The 19,241-nt window shown below is 32.7% G+C and overlaps 3 protein-coding genes, 1 long non-coding RNA gene and 1 other non-coding gene across 7 annotated transcripts; 2 read left to right on the top strand and 3 right to left on the bottom strand.

Annotated features, from left to right (window-relative positions):
* Positions 1–826: 826 nt before the first annotated feature.
* LOC102588543 (ribonuclease 1-like) lies at positions 827–3,028 on the bottom strand. The gene is made up of 4 exons (XM_006344269.2): positions 2,888–3,028; positions 2,318–2,473; positions 1,669–1,867; positions 827–1,164 (listed from the first exon to the last, which is right to left on the bottom strand). Exons 1-4 carry the CDS (start codon positions 2,984–2,986, stop codon positions 908–910), a joined length of 711 nt encoding a protein of 236 aa, XP_006344331.1. The 5' UTR covers positions 2,987–3,028; the 3' UTR covers positions 827–907.
* Positions 3,029–5,216: 2,188 nt separating this feature from the next.
* On the top strand, positions 5,217–7,569 carry LOC102592540 (intracellular ribonuclease LX-like). The gene is made up of 4 exons (XM_006344205.2): positions 5,217–5,407; positions 5,950–6,105; positions 6,213–6,411; positions 7,212–7,569. The coding sequence occupies exons 1-4, from the start codon at positions 5,309–5,311 to the stop codon at positions 7,478–7,480; spliced, it is 723 nt and encodes a 240-aa protein (XP_006344267.1). The 5' UTR covers positions 5,217–5,308; the 3' UTR covers positions 7,481–7,569.
* A 1,987-nt stretch (positions 7,570–9,556) lies between these two features.
* LOC102592876 (peroxisomal nicotinamide adenine dinucleotide carrier-like) lies at positions 9,557–12,972 on the bottom strand. Of its 2 annotated transcripts, XM_006344206.2 has the most exons (3): positions 12,862–12,972; positions 12,528–12,612; positions 9,557–10,832 (listed from the first exon to the last, which is right to left on the bottom strand). In XM_006344206.2, the coding sequence occupies exon 3, from the start codon at positions 10,775–10,777 to the stop codon at positions 9,725–9,727; it is 1,053 nt and encodes a 350-aa protein (XP_006344268.1). In that variant the 5' UTR covers positions 10,778–10,832; positions 12,528–12,612; positions 12,862–12,972; the 3' UTR covers positions 9,557–9,724. The 2 variants fall into 2 exon arrangements, with proteins under 2 accessions (XP_006344268.1, XP_006344269.1); XM_006344207.2 differs by lacking the exon at positions 12,528–12,612 and having other exon boundaries at positions 12,862–12,964.
* MIR6025 (microRNA MIR6025) lies at positions 12,649–12,809 on the bottom strand. Its single transcript, NR_127144.1, has one exon. It is a non-coding gene; the product is annotated as a microRNA MIR6025 (primary transcript).
* A 969-nt stretch (positions 12,973–13,941) lies between the features above and the next one.
* Positions 13,942–18,646, top strand: LOC107060026 (uncharacterized). 2 transcript variants are annotated; one of them, XR_001473089.1, is made up of 4 exons: positions 13,942–14,260; positions 16,007–16,787; positions 17,019–17,334; positions 18,179–18,646. It is a non-coding gene; the product is annotated as an uncharacterized lncRNA (long non-coding RNA). The 2 variants fall into 2 exon arrangements; XR_001473088.1 differs by lacking the exon at positions 18,179–18,646 and having other exon boundaries at positions 17,019–17,914.
* Positions 18,647–19,241: the final 595 nt, after the last annotated feature.

The following is a 19,241-nucleotide window of genomic DNA, read 5'->3' on the forward strand; positions in this document are numbered from 1 at the left end:
TAAAAAGTATATATATATATATATATATATATATATATACCCACTAAATAATTACATTATATACCTCAACTAATTTTCGTTTAACTGATACTAAATCAGTATCATATATTGTATTGGTGTTATTAAGGTTAATAATTTTGCTTAATTGATATTAAATCAGTATATATATATATATATTGTATTAGTTTCATTAAAATATTTGTTAAAAAATTACTGATTAGTCAATGATATTATAAAAGTATTATAAGCATGAATACTCTCCCATCTTGTGCAAATACTTTAAAAACATCAACGATACAAATTTTATTTTCTTAATTAATTATATAGGGGATAACTCTCCTAGACCTGGCTATTGCGCATTAACCCCTCAATAATGTATGATAAATAACTAATTAAATGGCATTAATATAATAAAATGGTAACACTAGTTATTATTCATGGACTCATTGAATTTGTATTCCCTTTCTATTAAGATTTCAATCCCCTCCTTATTGTTGGTTTTGTTCTTGCCTTTACTTTCCACCATTAGGAACCTCCTTGTTTTGTGTGTACCTCTATGGTCGATTGATATATGCATAAACAATAACAATAAAATATATATTCAATGAAATTCCACAAAGTGAATTAAGTATATGCATATTGCTATTATAAAAAGGATAAAAGATACTTAACAATAATTCGATCAGTGCGAATTTTTGAGGTGTGACAAAATGTTTCAAAGGTATGACGCAAGTTTGGATTAATCGACTCAAGGTTGTAACCAACTAACAATTGATTAGATGTTTTCCATGTTTCATGTTGTTTAGTCAACATATATGAACTTTTATTTAACAAAGTTGAATGCATTTTATTACAATTGACTTGATCAACCTCTCATTCTATTGAGTCGCGCCCTTGAGTACATACATTATAAAGAAATGAAAGATCCCTCAGTATCAGATCCGAAGTCAGCAAATACAATGTTTTCATCACATTTCCTTTTGAGTATCATCGGACACTCAATAAGGTCTGATCCTGTTTTATCAACGCAAATATAAACTTGGAAAAGTTGATTATTCCCAAACACATCATTGTTGCATTCTATCACAACATCATGTCCAATTCCATTCTTTATAGCTTCCTTAATTGCTTTCATGCCATAAGATCCTCCATCAGGTCGAATTCCTGGCATTATTTTACATCTCGTAAAACATCAAGTTTAACAAAACAATATGACCCTTAATTTGGTTTCAGCGAATAACTATGACCTCCAACTTTGAGTGTGCGCAAGTAGGCACTTAAACTTGTATTAAACTGAAGAAGTAGACACATGTGTCCTACATGACATAATACACATAGGACGCCACATAGGACACAAAATATCCATGTAAGGTGCCATGTAGGACGAATGTGTCTATTTGTTCAATTTTATACAAGTTTAAGTGTCTACTTCTGCATACCCAAAGTTAAAGGTTATAGTTGCCGGTTGATGCCAAGTTAAGGGTCATGTTTATGTATTATGCCAAAAAATAACTACACAAAGTTTGAATTTGAAGTAGATGTTGAACTTATTAGCGGAAGGGGATTCAACTGAATAGCGCGATAAATAAAGGAGATTCAAAAGTTATTTTATGTTAATTCACTTATATAAATTTCTAGTTTCGTCATCGATTAAACAGATGTTAGTACCTGCATTCTTGAGAAGTTGAAGTAGATTCACTTTTTCCTTGAGAGCAAGTGTAACTTGGAAATATGAATGCATATCCAACATAGAAAGGGAACATGTACCATGTTTATTCCATTCATGGGCCCAAAACTTTTTTCCATTGTTTTTTGGACAAGCTAATGTTGGCCAATCCTTCTGCATATCACTCATCAAGTCCAAGATCTGTTACAAATATACAAAATCGAGTTTTAGTAATTTTTTAATTTCAACTTTCGACTATGACATGTTTAAGACCACAAGATTATAGAATATTTTGATATATTTGACATATCTTTAATTTAAAACCACCAGATTCAAAAGTCTTTTTTATTTTCTTAAACTTCATGTCAAGTCAGATAAGTCAAACAAATTGAAAGAAAGGGAGGATAACTTAACAACATAAGTTGTTTATGTTGTTAAGTACATTAAATCCAAAGTTAAATAGGTAGATACAATATCTTTATTTGTTTTTTTTGTTTTTATTCTCACACGGGGTCCGATATCCATATAAGAGTCTGACTTATAAATTCAGATTCGCGCAGGAAAATCTCATATTAGGGGCTAAAGTGTTCCCTAATAAAACTGACTATGTATCTAGAGGGACTTGAACTCGAGACATCTGCTAAAACTTACTTGATTTTCATCAAAAGGAGAATTCCCATTACAGTTGGATGGAAATGTGTGATTATTGTAAACTGGCCAGAGTCCATGAATCCCAAAATCTAATGCTGGTTTTCCAGTAGTTGGGTAACAACATGCTGCTTTCTTGTCACATAATGCTGGTAGCCACTGATCAGAAAATAAACATTAGTTAGCGTTTGATCATAGATTTTGAGAATTTATATTTAAATATCTGTTTGACTATGAAATTTGATTAAATTGGATTTGATCTTATCTTCAAATATTTTCAAATTTGACTTCTGCTCACGAACTTTCAAAAAAATCACAATTTCATATTTGAATTTCAACTTCATAATCTATGACCAAACGGGAACTGATAAGAAAATGTGAGTGCTAATGATATAGAAGAGGAGTTTGAAATCAAGGACGAATGTCACTATATAATATGTAGGTTCATATGAATTCAAAACTTCATTTTGATGCAGATTAAACTGATTAAATTATAAATTCACCTCTCTGCCTAAAATACATGAACCTATAAATTTTAAATATCACATTCAAATATATATACTCACTGCATACCTGCTGAACAAAGTAGAAGAAATCAAAACTCTGAACTTGTGATGACAATATACACTGGGAGATAAAGAGATTGACTAAAATAAAGTAAATGGATTTCATATTTGCTTATTTTATTTTCTGGTGAGACTGGAAAATTATACAAATTGGTCCATATATATACACTTGGCTTACGATCTCGCCCCGTGCGGCATAAAACATCTTGGTTTGCGTTCCCATTTTTTAAAACACTAATCACAACTATGAGTAGGTATAGTTAACTGGATAAAATTTACTAGCAAATTTCCTCCGTTTCATATTAATTGTCTACATTACTGTAAGTAAATAAATTCAAATTAATAACTTGTCAATTTACACTGGTCCATATTAATTCTTTTTGAAGATATAGACACTTGTTTGTAAATTTTAAAAGAAAAAATCTTTAAGGAGTAAATTAATAAAACTATATTTTTATTTATGATTTTTTAAAATGTGTATAAAAAAAAGTGAACGATCCATTCACTTTTTATTTCTCTACTATTCTAAAAATAAATTTACGTTTACTTGATACTTTTAAGTTTTAACATATCATAAAAGAAAAAAGAAAAATTCTATTTTATTCTTAATATTAATTATTATTTTTCAAAACCTAAAAATATACATTAGTTAATATAATAATTTGATAAAATATTTATATTAATTATTATTTTTTAAGGGAATATAAAATTCTAGATGAACAAATAATAGTGAATGGAGAGAGTATTGTTTTCCTCGATTTGTGAACCAAACGTGGTAGACTATGGGCTGTTTCTTTTATTTGAATGCACTGTATAGTTTAAATTAAAATATTTTGTGTCTGAATCATAATGTTAGGTGGCCACGTGAAGTTTAATTAACTATCCAAATAATTTATAGTACTTTTTATTTAGTTTTTTAATATTTAAATTTAAATTTTAAAATATCAAATGTAGTTAAATTTAGCTTTTAAAATTGTTAAACTGACTCTTAAAAAGCGAAACATGATAATTGTTTTGAAATAAGGGATCATATTCAAAGGACGATATAATAAAATTATTATTTTATTTATTATTTTTTAAAAAGTGTGTTAAGTCAATAGGAAATATATTCAAAGAGTGATATAAGGAAGGTGTCAAATCAATAGTAAATTTAAAAAAATGGACCAATGAAGTACTTTTGTTTACTTGTAACAATTTATGAACTTTGATATATATATATATATATATATTATCATATTGATATAAATTATATTTTGTAATACTTTTCGTATAATTCTTTTTCCTTAATTTTTGTGAACCAAACGTGGTCAATTGTGGAAAATTGCTTTTATTTGAATGCATTGTTTTCTTAAAACAAAAATATTTTGTATATGATCAATAATTGTTTGCTGGCCACGTGAAGTTTAATTAGAATATCCCAATGAGGAACCCATGTGATTTATCATTATTTGTTTGATCAACGATACAGAAATCCTCACCAATAAGATTGCTTCACACGAACTCAATAGTTTATTTACGCTTCACTTAAATTAAGCGGTGCAGATCCCAAGTTTCGCGATGGAAAGAGAGGCATATATACACCAAGGGTTTAGCGAATTTATTTTTATAAGTTAAGGTCAAATCCAACTACGATTAGTGGTTATATTCTATGACTGTAAATGAAACATATGGACAATTTTACTAGGGTTATTTAGTTTTTATTTGTTAAGGGTGCGAGTTAGCGATCATCTATTCAACTAACCACAAGACAAAAAAATAAAATAACATTGTTAGAATTTACTTTATTGATTTTAGTTGTCATTAATTTTACACGAACAGTAGAGATTCTCGCAAGTACTAAGATTTAATTCAAGATTTATACTGAAGAAGAAGAGTCAACAAGATTGCATGAAGTTTTAGCAAGTATTTGGAAGGTAGAAGCGTAGATTTCAATTTATGGAACTTTTATGTAATGTTGTCGTTAATATACCTTTTTCGTGTATCAGAAATATTGAAATATTATCTTAAGTTATTCAAACTATGTAGATCCTGAATTCTCCCAATAGGATACGTAAATAATTTATTCAAAGTCCGACCCCTATCTTCTTTAAGATTTTAATTTATTTATTTACTAGAATGAAGCATCAAAATCATCTATAAATAATAGTAATAAAGTTCTTTTTTAAAAATAAATGGAACATGGCATGCCGCTGCCCTATTTTGAATAACTCCACTAATTCCCACTATAGCATATATTAAAAATATTTTTTTTTATTACTTATATGATTTAAATTTTATATAGTTTAATTAAATTAATATATTGCCCACGTTGCCATAACGTGGGAACAAACTGGCATATTTAAACAATTACTCCAAACTTTTGTGGTTTCATCATCTTTATATTAAGTCTCATCCATAACACAAATTTACACAAAACAATTAAGTAAACATGAGATCCATTAATGTTGTCTTGATCAATCTCATTATTTTCCAATGTGTAACGTTATTACATGCTCAAGATTTTGATTTCTTCTACTTTACTCAACAGGTATGTAATTTATAAGTAGTTGAAACTTCTAATCAGGGGAGGAGCTAGTAAGGGTTCAGGGGTATAGTTTAAAATACATTTTATGTATATATACAGTAGATGTTGATGTCCTTCAAATTTTTTTGAGTGTTTACTTCTTCAAATTTTGAGTTCACTAAATGAAAATTTCGATTTTGTCATTGCATCTAACGTAGGAGTATTTAATTTGCATGTGAAGCTTTTTTGAACTTCATTATGTATTTCACCTTATGAGTTAACTTTTGTAATTGAATTAGATTTAAAAATTCATTTAATTAAAAAATTGAAAATCATTTTTAGACAAATATTTTTCAGTAAAATGACTCCTATTTTACCAAACACACTAGTTTATATTCGTCTTCATCATTATCCATTCTTGATTAATTCAAAAAATTGAAAGGTGTATTCGTACTTTTTCTTAGCTGGTGTGTTGATGATTCATAAGTCCTATTCATTTCTTTTTTTTTTCTTTTGAAAGTTAACAATCATATTCTTATATTTCTTTACTGTTCCGTACTAAATAGTGGAATCCAGCATCATGTGACAGCAAGATAAAATGTTGTTACCCTACAAATGGTAAACCAGAAGAAGATTTTGGTATTCATGGACTATGGCCAAATTACTTCAATGGATCATATCCCAAAAGTTGTAACAAGAATGTTCGTTATGATGAAACACAAGTAAGTTTTAAGAATTTAGATGATATTTTTCGTTTTTCGAAATTTGAATTAAAAATACATTATTTTTAATTATATTGACGTGAGACGAATTACAACTTATAATACAGATCTCGGACCTGATAAGTAGTATGCAAAAGAATTGGCCAACATTATCTTGTCCATCAAATAATGGAACAAGGTTTTGGTCTCATGAATGGAAGAAACATGGTACATGTTCCCTTTCAATGTTGGACATGCATTCTTATTTCCAAGCAGCTCTTGCTCTTAAGGAAAAGGTCAATCTACTCCAAATTCTCAAAAATGCAGGTAATATATATATTAGACATTCTTAATAAAATTGAGTTTGAGTTATTTATATTGTGTTCAGCGTGTCACCGTCTCATCTAAAAATTTAACTTGTTAGATAAAGCATATCATAATGACTTAATTATAATCTCAACACGTCCCTCACGTGCGGGATTGATTCTTATTTTCATGGGCCAAACACGTTAAAAAAAAGGGGGAAAAGAACACGTGTACCCAAAAAAAAGAAAAATTACAAGCGACTACCCATTTACTTTCATACACCATGTTTTTAACTACTAATGCGTGTTTACTGCATGATACTATCATAGTATATATATACCATCAATATATATATATATATATACACACACACTTTGATGGTATTAAGGATGAAGAAGCAGTGGTTCAGTGAATAGAACAAAGGGGCAGTGGGGTAAATAGTTTAAGTTGTCGGTCCAAACAGGGTAAATATATTGGGTTGGGTCAAATTCTGATAAATACTTTGCCTAATGGGTCCAATTTGTGTAGTTTTCCCAAAAAACAATGGGTGATGGTGAGATTAAATAGTAGGACCTTTGTTTGCTCTGGCCTATGATAACATGTAAGATATGCTTAATTAAATTCCAAAAGCTAGATTACGAGGGGAGAAATGCTAAATTCATATAAAAAGACCACCAATCCTTTTCTCAACCAATTAATATGGGATTCTAATCGACTCTAACACTCAACACACTCAAACTGCCAATTAGAGCGTGGACAATATAAAATGAGGATCCAAATTTTGAATGTGCCTTTAATAAGACCAAATTCAATATTTTCAGGTATCCAACCAAATGGAGGATTTTACAACTTGGAAGCAATCAAGAAAGCAATAGAAAAAGGCATTGAACATACTATTGGTGTAGAATGCAATATTGATTTAAATGGGAATAGTCAACTTTTTGAAGTTTATATTTGTGTTGATAAATCTGGTTCAAACATCATTGACTGTCCAATTATCCCAGAAACTAAGAGATGTAATGAAATTGTTGAATTTGCTGTTTTTGGATCAAGAAATATACTTGATGGGGGACATGCTTATTCTCTTTAAAGAGACTCTTTATGACAAGAAAATCATTGTTTGTAATCAATTTAATGAATTTTATCATGAAATAAGAGAATTTCTTGTATTTAATTTCATGTTTTTAGGGATGTTTATGAGTTGTGAGTTCAATGAATGGTCTGATGTGCCCTTATGTATTGGATTGTAAAGTGGACCATTTTACTTATGACGTTGTCAAGTGAACACTTATAATCAATGAAACACAATATTTTAAACACCTCTGACTGTGGACCAAACATAAGTGGCAATAAAATTGCTGAGTTGGAAAAATTAGTGAGGTACACGCAAATTAAGAGCGTGATATTGATGCTTTTCATAAAAAATACACCTATTATGAGGAGAAAAATAATTTAAAAACGGGAAAAACAAAAATATCCCATTCTTCTTCTCTTTTTTTCTGTAGAAAAAAATTAGGTCATCCCATTGTTGAGTTTCCATTGTTTCCACCATTACTTTTGTAATCTTGCTCCATTTCTAAAAGAAATTACTCATCCTTCAAACATCCCACAACAAACATACAAATTGAAAAGAAGAAGAACTTTTTTGTTTGAATGATTCTTTAGGCTGATTTATTTGTCTTCAAATCTAAAATGGGTTACATAATTTGAGCTTTTAATTTGAAGGTTTAAATTGAAAACTTCTCTCTAAATTGAAAGCTCAAATTACAAGATTATACGGGTTGAATTGAGGAACCTAATAACTCGACTTCAGATCAAGACGACTGAGTCAAATAACTCGATGTTGGACTCGCAGCTTGGGTTGTTACACGAAGATGACAAGAATGTTTTGATTGCAATAGCTCAAGGAATCATTTCAATGCTGGTCCATTTACTCGATTTCAGCTTTTTGCTGGAGATTAGGAAGAAAACTGTCACCGCCATTACTAAAATCTCCACAGTTACTTCAAGCAAGCTTTTTTTGGTCGCCGGAGATTTATGTATTCTCAAAAATTTTCTAAGGATTCTTGAATCTCCGAGTGTTTTGGGGAAGGAAAATTCATGTATAGCTTTGCAAGCATTAGATCAAGAAGAGGAATTTCATCATTTATAGAAATTTGCCAAACGAGAACACCCAATTCTCAAGCTATGGCATAAGGTGTATGTTTTATGCTTAAGGCGGATGGAAAATGGTGGGAGTGGGAGGTGGGTTTGGATTTGGGGGTGGTGGGGCGGCGACTGGGATGACCAGATGAGAATGAAAGGGATTAAGGGATGAGAAAGAAGGTGCAACGAGAGAGGAAACAATAACATTTTTACAAAATATTATTTATTTTTTTATATTTAATTTCTGACGTGGCATTAAAAAATGAGCTGGATTCTACATGTGTTTGGTTGCATTACACGCACTCTGTTCAAATGAAAAAAGGTTTAAAGTATTGCGTTTCGTTAAGTTTAAGTATTCACTTGACAAAGTCATAAGTAGAAGGGTCCACTTTACAATTCTGATACAAGTATAAAGGTTCATCAGACTATTCCGCCTTATTTATTTTGTTTACTTCTAACTCAATGTTCTATACCTGTTTTGAAATCTGAATAATTCAGATTACGTGAAATTGAATAAAAATGTCATCCATTAATAATTTGATCCAAAAATATTCAAGGTAGTCTCGGATCAAAGACGTTTTTTAAGTAAATATTTTGTTTCTTACATTTTTAAAGACATTATATTCTCCTAATAATAGTGTTTTTTTTAACTCAACTAATAATAGTTTTTGAGTAAAAAATATTACTTATATTATGACACAAAACTAAATAGTACTATTAAGAGTCTGTTTGGTGTGCGGAATACAGTATAATAATTGCGTAATAAAACACAGGATTATTTTATCTTGTGTTTGGTTGGAAGTAATAGAAAGCCCTAAGATTATTTGTCCACCATTTTTACTATAGTAATGAAATAAGTTATCTCATACACATGATGGAATAACTTATGCCCAGGTCCCAGAATAATTAATCCTAAAATAACTTATTCTAAACCAAACAACCCCTTAATTTTGGCATAGCAGAAGCACAATTTTAGTCAACAGATGCACTATTTATCAAAATATAACCAAAAAGGACAAAGTTATCTCAAATAATAGTTTCATTCACCTGAGCTACTTTTCACTTTCAAGCTTACAATGGCTTTCTTTAGGGAATATTACAATTATTACTTTGTAATTTGAATACAGTACAATCATATGCAATTATGCAGCAAGAAGATTTATTAAATAGTTCACTTTATGACTGCAAGCTATACATTAACCTTACTCTTGTTAGCCAAAACAGCATAGACTTTGACGAGCTCTTCCTTCACCATGAAAAGTACGGAGGCTGCAAAGACGCTCTGCACTATCTTTGTGCGCATTCCCTGATAGAAGCATCTGAATCCTTCATGATGAATCATCTTAATAATAGCATCGACTGTACCTGAATATCGTAATGAGACGTTTCCACTAATCTCCTGCTTTGCTTGAAGCCTTGACTTCACAACCAACAATGGATATGTGCAGACAGTTGCTCCAAGTTTAGCAAAGGCTCCGATAACAAAAACCTCCAAAGCAGTTATATTCTGCTGGTCTTTATTCTTTGCAGCACGTTTAGCCCTTAACTGCTTCGACAAACTCTCAATAATCATGAACTGAATCGAGGGATTAGACACCATGATCAATGCTGGGATGACTCCTTTCCAGAATCCTGTAACTCCTGATTCATTATAAACTTCCCGTGCTGCTTGCAATGTCCCGTAAGGATGAGGTTTCAATGAATCAAGCTCAGCGAGTTGTACTTCCAAGGAAGAAGCTGTTAAGACACTTTGAGAAGCTTCTTTTAATAGGGTTTCCTTTTTTGCCTCCACGATTTTCCTTTCTGCTTGTGTATGAGTCTGCATACGAGTAACTAGAACCCATATAGGGTTTGTCAACAATACATTTACTGAACCTGCAAGAGCTGCCACAACGAGCCAAGAAAGCATCCCAACAGAACCATCCCCTCGGCCTCTTTTCTTATTTGCAGCTGCTATAGCCTCAGCCCTGTTCTTAAAAACCTGGTAAAAATAGTAGTAGACACCCTGTGACACAGCAGTTCCAAGCAGAGAAGGCTTCAGGCCACTGTAAAGCCCTGGCAAGCCTTCGCTTCTAACAACCTGTAAGATTTGAAACAGGGCACTGCCACGAGAATCACGGCCCTCTCTCGAGACCCTCTCAGTCTGCTGCCGTGTATTGACAGTTTGGAGGGGGTAAGTAATTATTTGTGCAATTATGCCCCCACCAGCTCCAGCCAGCCCATTAGCCAAGGCACTTGACATTTTTCAGTCTTTACTGTTCAGCGTAAAGACTATTTGTGCCAGAAACACAAACTTCCTATGTAATCTCAACAATGGTTAGTAACAAGTCCTACACAACATTGATAATGCACTATTGGATTCAAGAATCCATACATTCCAAACAAACAGCTTGTTGGGATGATTGTTAACATACTTGTTATACCATATTGTTATTTCAAACGCAATATTTGTTTTGATTGTTATATAAATTTTGTAGTATCATAAACGTTAAGTCCATTGTTATCCAACAACAAAAAATCCCATTTACGTAATGATACTATTTGGTGTAATCTCATGTTTAACTTATAATTTTTCTCACTTTTCTTGTGTTAATTATTTAACTATCATATTTAATTCTTCAATCTATATTTCTTACAACAACTCTAACTATATCCGAAGGTTGTATTTTTTTTTTGATAACTGAGAAAGAAATCCATTTGTGACCCACCCTTTGGAGTTTGGACTAATCACAACCTTCTAAACTCAGTGGATAATGGGCCCGCCCCTCTACCCTTCTCCACTTAAATACCAGATTTCGCATTGCGTGGTGTGAGGCTTGAACTTGAGACCTAAGCCACAAATCCTTCACCTTTTGCCACTCGAGCTAGGCCTTGGGGGCAAGGGATGGCAATGGAGCGGGACGGATGCGAGGCGGATGCGGGGCGGGGTGGGGTGGGTTTAAGGCTATGCGGGACGGAGCGGGTTTAAGGTTGTGCGAGGCAGGTTTAAGGTTGTTCTTTTTAAATTAATGTGGGGTGGGGCGGGTTGTGGGTATATGTGATTTCATGTGAGTTCAAACTTAATTTTAACTTCTTACATGTTATAAGAGTGATAGAGCATTATTTATTAAAATAATTTTCTTTACGTAAACTGTTTTTGAATGGTTAAGAAACTAGAAAGAAGAAAAAATTGTCTCACTACTTGCATTTAATATTTTGTTATTACATCAAATGTAACCAATTCAAATCTACCAAAAAAAATGTTGCTGACATATCTAAAAGAGTTATAAAACATTGTAATGTTAAAATAATGTTATAACATGTTAATTTTAGAGATTAACAACAAACAAAATTTTAATTTCATAAGTTGAAAACTTACTGAGCCTATTATTTGAAATGCTTTTTACAAAATATGTGGGATGGGGCGGGTTTTTGCAGGGTGGGGCGGGGCGGGTTGAAAACAACAAAATATGTTATGTGGGGCGGAGCGGGGTGAGTTGAGATCTTAGCGGGTTTAAGCCGCAACCACCCCGCCCCTCCCCATTGCCATCCCTATTGAGGGCCATCCAAAGGTTGTATTCATCAGCAGCACAATACAATCATGGGCGAACGTATGGATGTATTTATAGTCTAGTTTAGGCCAACCTAGGTATTTTATGTACATCCTTTTAATGTACTTGAACCAAAGGTCTTTCAGACCTCTACAAGTCTACCTCCAACTCAACGAGATAGTGGTACGGTCTCTGTAAACTCTACACTCCCAGACCCCACTTGGCAGGATCTCAAGTGATGTGTTATTGTTGTACTTTCTAGAATTGATCTAATATTAATTTACCCAAAGAAACAAGGATCGATTTCCACTTAATACATTCAATCTTCTCAATTTGTTTCGGTAGTGCACCCGTGTTATAGAAATTCTAGATCCGTCTCTAATTATACAATACTATACCTTATGAAAGGATATACAACAACTATCCAAACAAGCGGCAAGGAAAGCAAAGAATATGACTTACTATTGCATAACACACAGATCCTGCCACAGTGATCATACTGCACAGCAACTAACAGACCGAGATGCCATCTCAATAATTGGCATGCCTGGATTTGGTACAACACCAGAATACACATTCAATCATAAATTTACCCAATTTATGCATGCCAACACTGAGATAACATCAAGGTTCAATAATAATTTTGTGCAAGTGTACAGGTGATAACTATACAATTAGCTAATCAAAAGATCATCAAACCTAGATGTTATCTCAATTGTTGGTATACCAGAATTAGGCAAAGAAAATATCCAAAAATATACTCTTATCACTTGAATTTTGGGCAGAGATATCTTACCCAATATAGACGGACAACAATCCTTCAACACCGATAATGGAGTTTTCCTTTTCAACAAAAATGGTTGTTTATGAAACAGTGGAGGCGCAATAATTGGGCAAAAGGAAAAATATAGTTTATAAAGGGGTACTAGGTTAAAGAAATTGGGCTTTCTTTGGGCTGATATTTCAGTTTTAGAAGCTAGTAAGATTTGGGCTGCAATTAATGGATTTTAATGGTATTGGGCTAACTGTGAATTACACATGAAAATCACACGAATAATTATCGAAAAAAATTGTATTTATACAAAATAGGGAAAAGGGTCAAAATTGGGATTTTTCAAAGCTTTAGGTGTTGATATACGAAGCAACACACGGACTGTATGTTGGACATATGGTTTACATGTCGTATCATATGTTGAATCAATTTTTTTGCTTAAATTTGGATTCAGGAGTTCACGTGGAACAACATGCGCGTCGCATGTTGAACATATAGACGGTGGCAGTATGATAAAAAACTTATAAATACGTTTTTAAGTCGGATTTCATGTGAACCAACATGCGAGGCTCTCGCATATTGAACATATGGACCACCACATATGGTGGTAGTATGTTGACTATGGCTTATTGGGAAGCATGTTCCCACCGTGCTCATGGCCAGATTGATCTACCAATAATAGTGGAAATTCTATCGTTCCCTACTTAAGTCAGATCGTTGTATTATGGCCTCATACCATTGAGATCGTTACATATTTTTCATGTTTTCTTATCTCCACCGTAAAATCTTAATTTCTTGGGGAAGAAAAACATGAACAAATTCATCTTCAATCTCAAGGTTTAAATACAACCAAATTTGTAATTTACTAAGTAGAGGTATTTATATTTATTTTTAGTTAATTAATAAAAGTCAAAATATAGGGGTTGATATTATAAAAATCATGCAAGTTGAAGAGTTAGTTTGTATAAATACAATGTATCTTATGCAAAAAATAAAAATGTATTATTTTTTAATAACAAGGATATTTTTGTCCTAAAAATTTATGATTCACCCTTATTTATGCCTTGCAAACCCTAGTTACCATTCCACTCCACATTCCACAATTTGAAGGAGCTTGACCAAAATTCTTCTTCCCCAGTCCAGGCATTCCAACAGTTGATAACATCTAGATCTGCCAATCCTTTGTATTTTTGTTCTTCTGTTTTTCACATGACATCTTCAAAACCCACTATGAGCTTCATTATGAGCTATGAAATGGTGAGTTTTGATGATGTCATGCCTAAAATAGGATTAATGAAAGTATTAGTAAAAAGGTGTTCAAATCTGGAGGTTATGTTAAGCTGGTGGTATGCTTTGACTGGGAAAGATGACTTAGGTCAAAATAAATATATCCAGATCTGGCACAATCTTGTGTTTGCTAATGGTGAGATTACTATACTCAGTGAAATAATGATGAATTAGTATAGTAGCTAAGTCTTAATGATGAATTAGCAGCTAACTTTTATTGTAAATAAGATATACGAAGAAAAAGCCTATTTGACAATGAAAATGACCAAACATAATAGTATAGGCACCTTAGATTTTGCAACATGAGTGAAGTACAAGCATAAATTTTGTCAAGTCTGAGAGTGTTTTCAAGACTTTTGTTTGTTTTTTAATTAAGAGTTTCGTGCTCCTACCAGAGTAAAATTGAGATTATTTTCTATGGCATGTGACATATCAGGTGTATTTGAATTCAGTTAGTCAACTTCGGTGGATGTTGTGTATTTAAGTTTAGTTAGTTGAGTATAGCGGGTGTTTATAAGGCTGTCAATGGTTTGAGAATGAAACTAATAATTTGCGTGAAGTTTGGGTGTTTTCAAGCAGCTTACTGATAATAATTTGGAAAATAGTACTGATTTACTTGGTCAAGAAAATACATTCAGATCGGCACAATCTTTAGTGTTACTAGCTATTGTACATGATGCTATTAGTGAGATTACTTGGCTCAGTGAAGTCCTAATGATGAATTAGTTGCTAATCTTGTGTGTTTCTAACTATTCTACATGATGCTATTATGATATTACTAGACTCATTGAAGTCCTAATGATGAATTAGTAGCTAATCTTGTGTTATGCTAGCTATTCTACATGATTGCTATTAATGAGATTGCTAGGCTCAGTGAAGTCCTAATGATGAATTAGTTGCTAATCTTGTGTGTTTCTAACTATTCTACATGATGCTATTATGATATTACTAGACTCATTGAAGTCCTAATGATGAATTAGTAGCTAATCTTGTGTTATGCTAGCTATTCTACATGATTGCTATTAATGAGATTGCTAGGCTCAGTGAAGTCCTAATGATGAATTAGCGTGTTACTAGCTATTCTATATGATGCTATTAATGATATCACTAGACTCAGTGAAGTCCTAATGATGATTTAGTAGCTCATCTTGTGTGTTACTAGCTATTCTACATGATGCTATTAGTGAGATTACTAGACTCATTGAAGTCCTAATGATGAATTAGTAGCTAGTCTTGTGTGTTACTAGCTGTTCTGCATGATGCTATTAATGAGATCACTAGACTTAGTGAAGTCCTAATGATGAATTAGTAGCTAAAATGAATAAACTTTTATTGTAAGTTAGGTATACGAAGGAAAACTGTATCTGACAATGAAGGTGACCAAAGATATTAGTAAGAAGTAACTTACTGATAATAATTTGGGAAATTGTACATGTAATTACCTGATTAACTTTGGTTAAGGGCCAAAGTTGGATACCTTTAGAGATAACAAAAAAAAACTTGTGGAAGGTTACCTCATTTAGTTGTTCTGGTATCAGGTTTGATGTAATACATCTTAGTTAAGAATTTATCCTATCATTTTAAGTTGTGCTTTCTGTATTTTTGGAGGATTTTTAGAAAACAAAACACGAAGTTTCAAAATCTGGTAAAGTCAAAGCAAGCCTAGGAGAGTTCCTGCTGTTTATCCCTTTATTCTCAAGAAGATAAATTCGTAAAATGGAGTTCATCATGGTCACTTGCAGCTAGCTATATTCAGGGATGCTAGCATTGTCTTCTAAAAAATGTCACACAAATTGCTTCGTCTTCAAATATCTTTCAGAAGCTCCAAGTTTTTCAGCATTACTGGATTTGGAATTCACCCTTGACTTATCTTGATGTTCAGGTTTTTGAGGAACGCAGGTTACCATTCCTAGCCAATGTTTTGAACCTTGAAACTTTGATAGTTAAAAGAATTGGAGGTAGACTAATATTACAAGGTATCTTTTGAAGATGGCTAAGTTGTGACGCTCTGCATCTTTTTCTTGAGCAGATGATGCAAACTTGATCTCAGAGAAGATAGTGTTTAGAAACTGAGATGTAGATTTTCAACATATAACGGCTTTGTTCCCTACGTTCAACAACCTTAATAATGTTGAAATGCCCAATGTTTCTTGTGGTGGTACAGAGTTGTGAGTCTATGACCTCAAGTTCCCTCTAAATCAGATATGGAGCTAGCATTTTAAGTTTATGAGTTTTGCATTGTAGAAAACACAGCTTAGTTGGTGCTTGACAAGTTATTTATACATATTAAGTGGATTTTAAACGCAACTACACGGTTTTAGTCTAAGCTATTGGGTTCTACCAAACCCATAGGCAAAACTGTAGCTCTGCGTCTAGTTTAGATCTTGTGAAGTTAGCAGTATCCAACACTTTGTGTATACATACTTCATGCTTCCTAATCTTAGAGTTCGAACTGTCATATATATGTGATTTCCTTCAAGACAAATTCTTGAAACAAGAAAATACTACTTCAGAATGGAGTATCCTGGACATCGCCTATTCTTGCGTAGAACATTTGATTTTTCATACATGTACTCAACTTAAGGTGGTCCATATCTTTTTGGGACATTTCTACTTTGAAGGCCGTTGATCAGGGCAAAACAAGTTGAAGATGAAAATTTCAGGTAACAAGCTGCTCTTCTGAAGTAGATAATGCTCCAACCCTAAAATGGCATTTTAAATTGCTTGTCTGGTAACCTCTTGAGTCTCAAGGAATGCTAGTCTTATTTTGAGTCCTCGTTAAATGGTTTCGTTTGATACTTGCTCCTTGGGTATTTGTTTTGGTACCTAGCATGTTTGGAGCCTGAATATGTTTCTGTTAAATTTCTAACTTTGTTTGTACTTTCTTGGCTTAGGCTTAACATTGAACATGAAATGGAAAGTCTATCAATTTAAAAGGACTTTCTTTTAGCTACCGTCCCAAACAAAAGAGATTAGCCTCTTGATTGATCGATTAATTGGATCGAAGTACGAAGGGGCTGATTGAAATCTGAGATCAGTCCAAGACTAAGGATGAGCAACTAGCTGCTGCAGGATTGGATGTCTATCTATCTCACCACACTCTGCTACTCCTATAAAGGCCGACGGAAGGAATGTTCTGCTCATATTTCTTAAGGCTTGTTACTGCAGCGCTCATTAACCCCTTCTGCTTCTTCCATTAAAAAAAAAAAGGTAGTTACTTCAGCTACCAGAGTTGGACCTTATTCACACTTGTAAGATATACTATCATTGCTCTTGAAGGTAGCTAGATCATGGGAATCTTAGTAGTCCGAACTTTTCCTTGTTGGTGAGGGTTTAATTTTCAACCTTGTAACTCTCTCTGTTCCCCTTCCCGCTGTGGTTTGACATAATTAGTTTTCTGGTGTTTTGAGAAGTGTCTACAAATTGTTTTGATGTTTTAACCAAGCATGGAGAAATTGCTTCAACAACAACAACATACCCTGTGAAATCCCATTAAGTGGGGTCAGCGGAGGGTAGAATGTACACAGACCTTACTACTACCTCGTGGAGGTATATATCTGGTTGTCACCAAAGGGTGTTCCTGCCATATTCATTTAGGGCCTTTAATATGGCTCAGTTTTCTTGTTGTCTGATTCCATTGGGAGCTCTAGCATGAATATTTTTAGTGATATTGAGAGACATAGTTGATAATGAATAAGATATTGACGTTAACCTGTGTTGTTCTTCACAAGCAACATTTTGTAAATCTGCAGATGGTGACATCTCGTATTGTACTTAATGGTTCGTTTTAGTGTAAGTGTAGGTTCATGCCTTCGTTCATCGTTCATCTATAGGTGCATTTTGATACAGATTGTTGTATGGCGTCGCGATTTGCATCATGTTTTTGAATGCTTTGCTATTTAGCAGCCAGTGATCCACTTCTGGATTTGGCTGCATCTATAAATGCATGTTTTGGTTCTGTTTAATACACATTCCTCCTTGTACATTTTACTGCAAATTCCAAATATAAAGTCAAGTTGTATGGCTTATTTATTTTTTTGCTTGTTTATATTAGGTAGAAGAAAATGGAAGCTTGTACAACACCAAATATAGGTAACAATGATGGGAGTCTCAAGATATTCATGTTGTTTTCCTCGGGACGGAAGCGGATTCAGAATTTGAAGTTTATAGTATCCTATAATGATCTCAAGTGAGTAACTGAATTCATAGTCAAATAACTATAGTCATTCAGTGAATTCCTTAATACATATATAGGGTTCGAATATAAGTTATTGAATTTCCGTAAACCCATGGAGAAACAAACTTCTATTCCTTAATACATGTATAGGGTTCAAATAGAAGTTATTGAATTTTCGTGAACCCACGGAGAAACAAATTTCTTAGTTAGAATTCTTGGAAGTATTTCACCACCAGAATATATGACTATTTAACTTTTTGCGTGTATCATAATGTATAGCCAGTGTATAGTTCATATATATGTAAGTTATATTATATTAGTCGGTGTATATTTTCTATGACTTCTGACAAGCTATATTTTTTTTTGAAATTGGTAACTTACTTCTGACAAGCTATATTGCATAGACAGTATTGACTAATCATTTTGTAAATAAAAACATGACTTTATTTGTTATAAACTAATTACTTTATTTATATATATATATTTGAAACTATCCCTTTCATGAGCTACAAATTTGCAATTTGATTTTTGGGTGATATATTAATATCTTATAATTAAATTATCTTGAGAGGCCCCAAAATAAAAAGAATATTGAAATGTAATAAAATCATGTGCATTTCTCTATTGCATGGTCCACAGCCATGTTTAGCCAAGCTGCAGCACATGAACCTTTATGAAACCCCTAATTTGTCAAGCTACGAAATGGTCCACCACCAAGGACATGCTTTGGGACTAGTGTCTTCGTCCTAATTTATGTGACACGTTTCAAAACAAATAAGTTGAAATGAAAGGAGTTTAATTTATAGAAAAATGCTTATGAGTTTCAAGAAATAGTTAAAATGATGAAACTTAAGAATAGAATATCTTGTTTTTTTTTAAAAAAAAAAAATCTATCACAAAACTCTTCTAATGACTAAAATTAAAGTAAGTCATAAATCTC

This window comes from Solanum tuberosum, unplaced genomic scaffold (assembly GCF_000226075.1).
Source record: "Solanum tuberosum cultivar DM 1-3 516 R44 unplaced genomic scaffold, SolTub_3.0 scf00051, whole genome shotgun sequence".
Lineage (NCBI taxonomy): Eukaryota > Viridiplantae > Streptophyta > Magnoliopsida > Solanales > Solanaceae > Solanum > Solanum tuberosum.

Bases quoted from the DNA above. Each gene is read 5' to 3' on its own strand.
- LOC102592540 (XM_006344205.2), top strand. From the start codon at position 5,309: ATGAGATCCATTAATGTTGTCTTGATCAATCTCATTATTTTCCAATGT. The intron at 6,106-6,212 runs GTAAGTTTTAAG...CTTATAATACAG, and splicing joins TTCGTTATGATGAAACACAA to ATCTCGGACCTGATAAGTAG. The intron at 6,412-7,211 runs GTAATATATATA...CAATATTTTCAG, and splicing joins CCAAATTCTCAAAAATGCAG to GTATCCAACCAAATGGAGGA.
- LOC102588543 (XM_006344269.2), bottom strand. From the start codon at position 2,986: ATGAAATCCATTTACTTTATTTTAGTCAATCTCTTTATCTCCCAGTGT. The intron at 2,474-2,887 runs GTATGCAGTGAG...TTTTCTGATCAG, and splicing joins TCTTCTACTTTGTTCAGCAG to TGGCTACCAGCATTATGTGA. The intron at 1,868-2,317 runs GTAAGTTTTAGC...TATTTGTAACAG, and splicing joins CTCCTTTTGATGAAAATCAA to ATCTTGGACTTGATGAGTGA.
- LOC102592876 (XM_006344206.2), bottom strand. From the start codon at position 10,777: ATGTCAAGTGCCTTGGCTAATGGGCTGGCTGGAGCTGGTGGGGGCATA.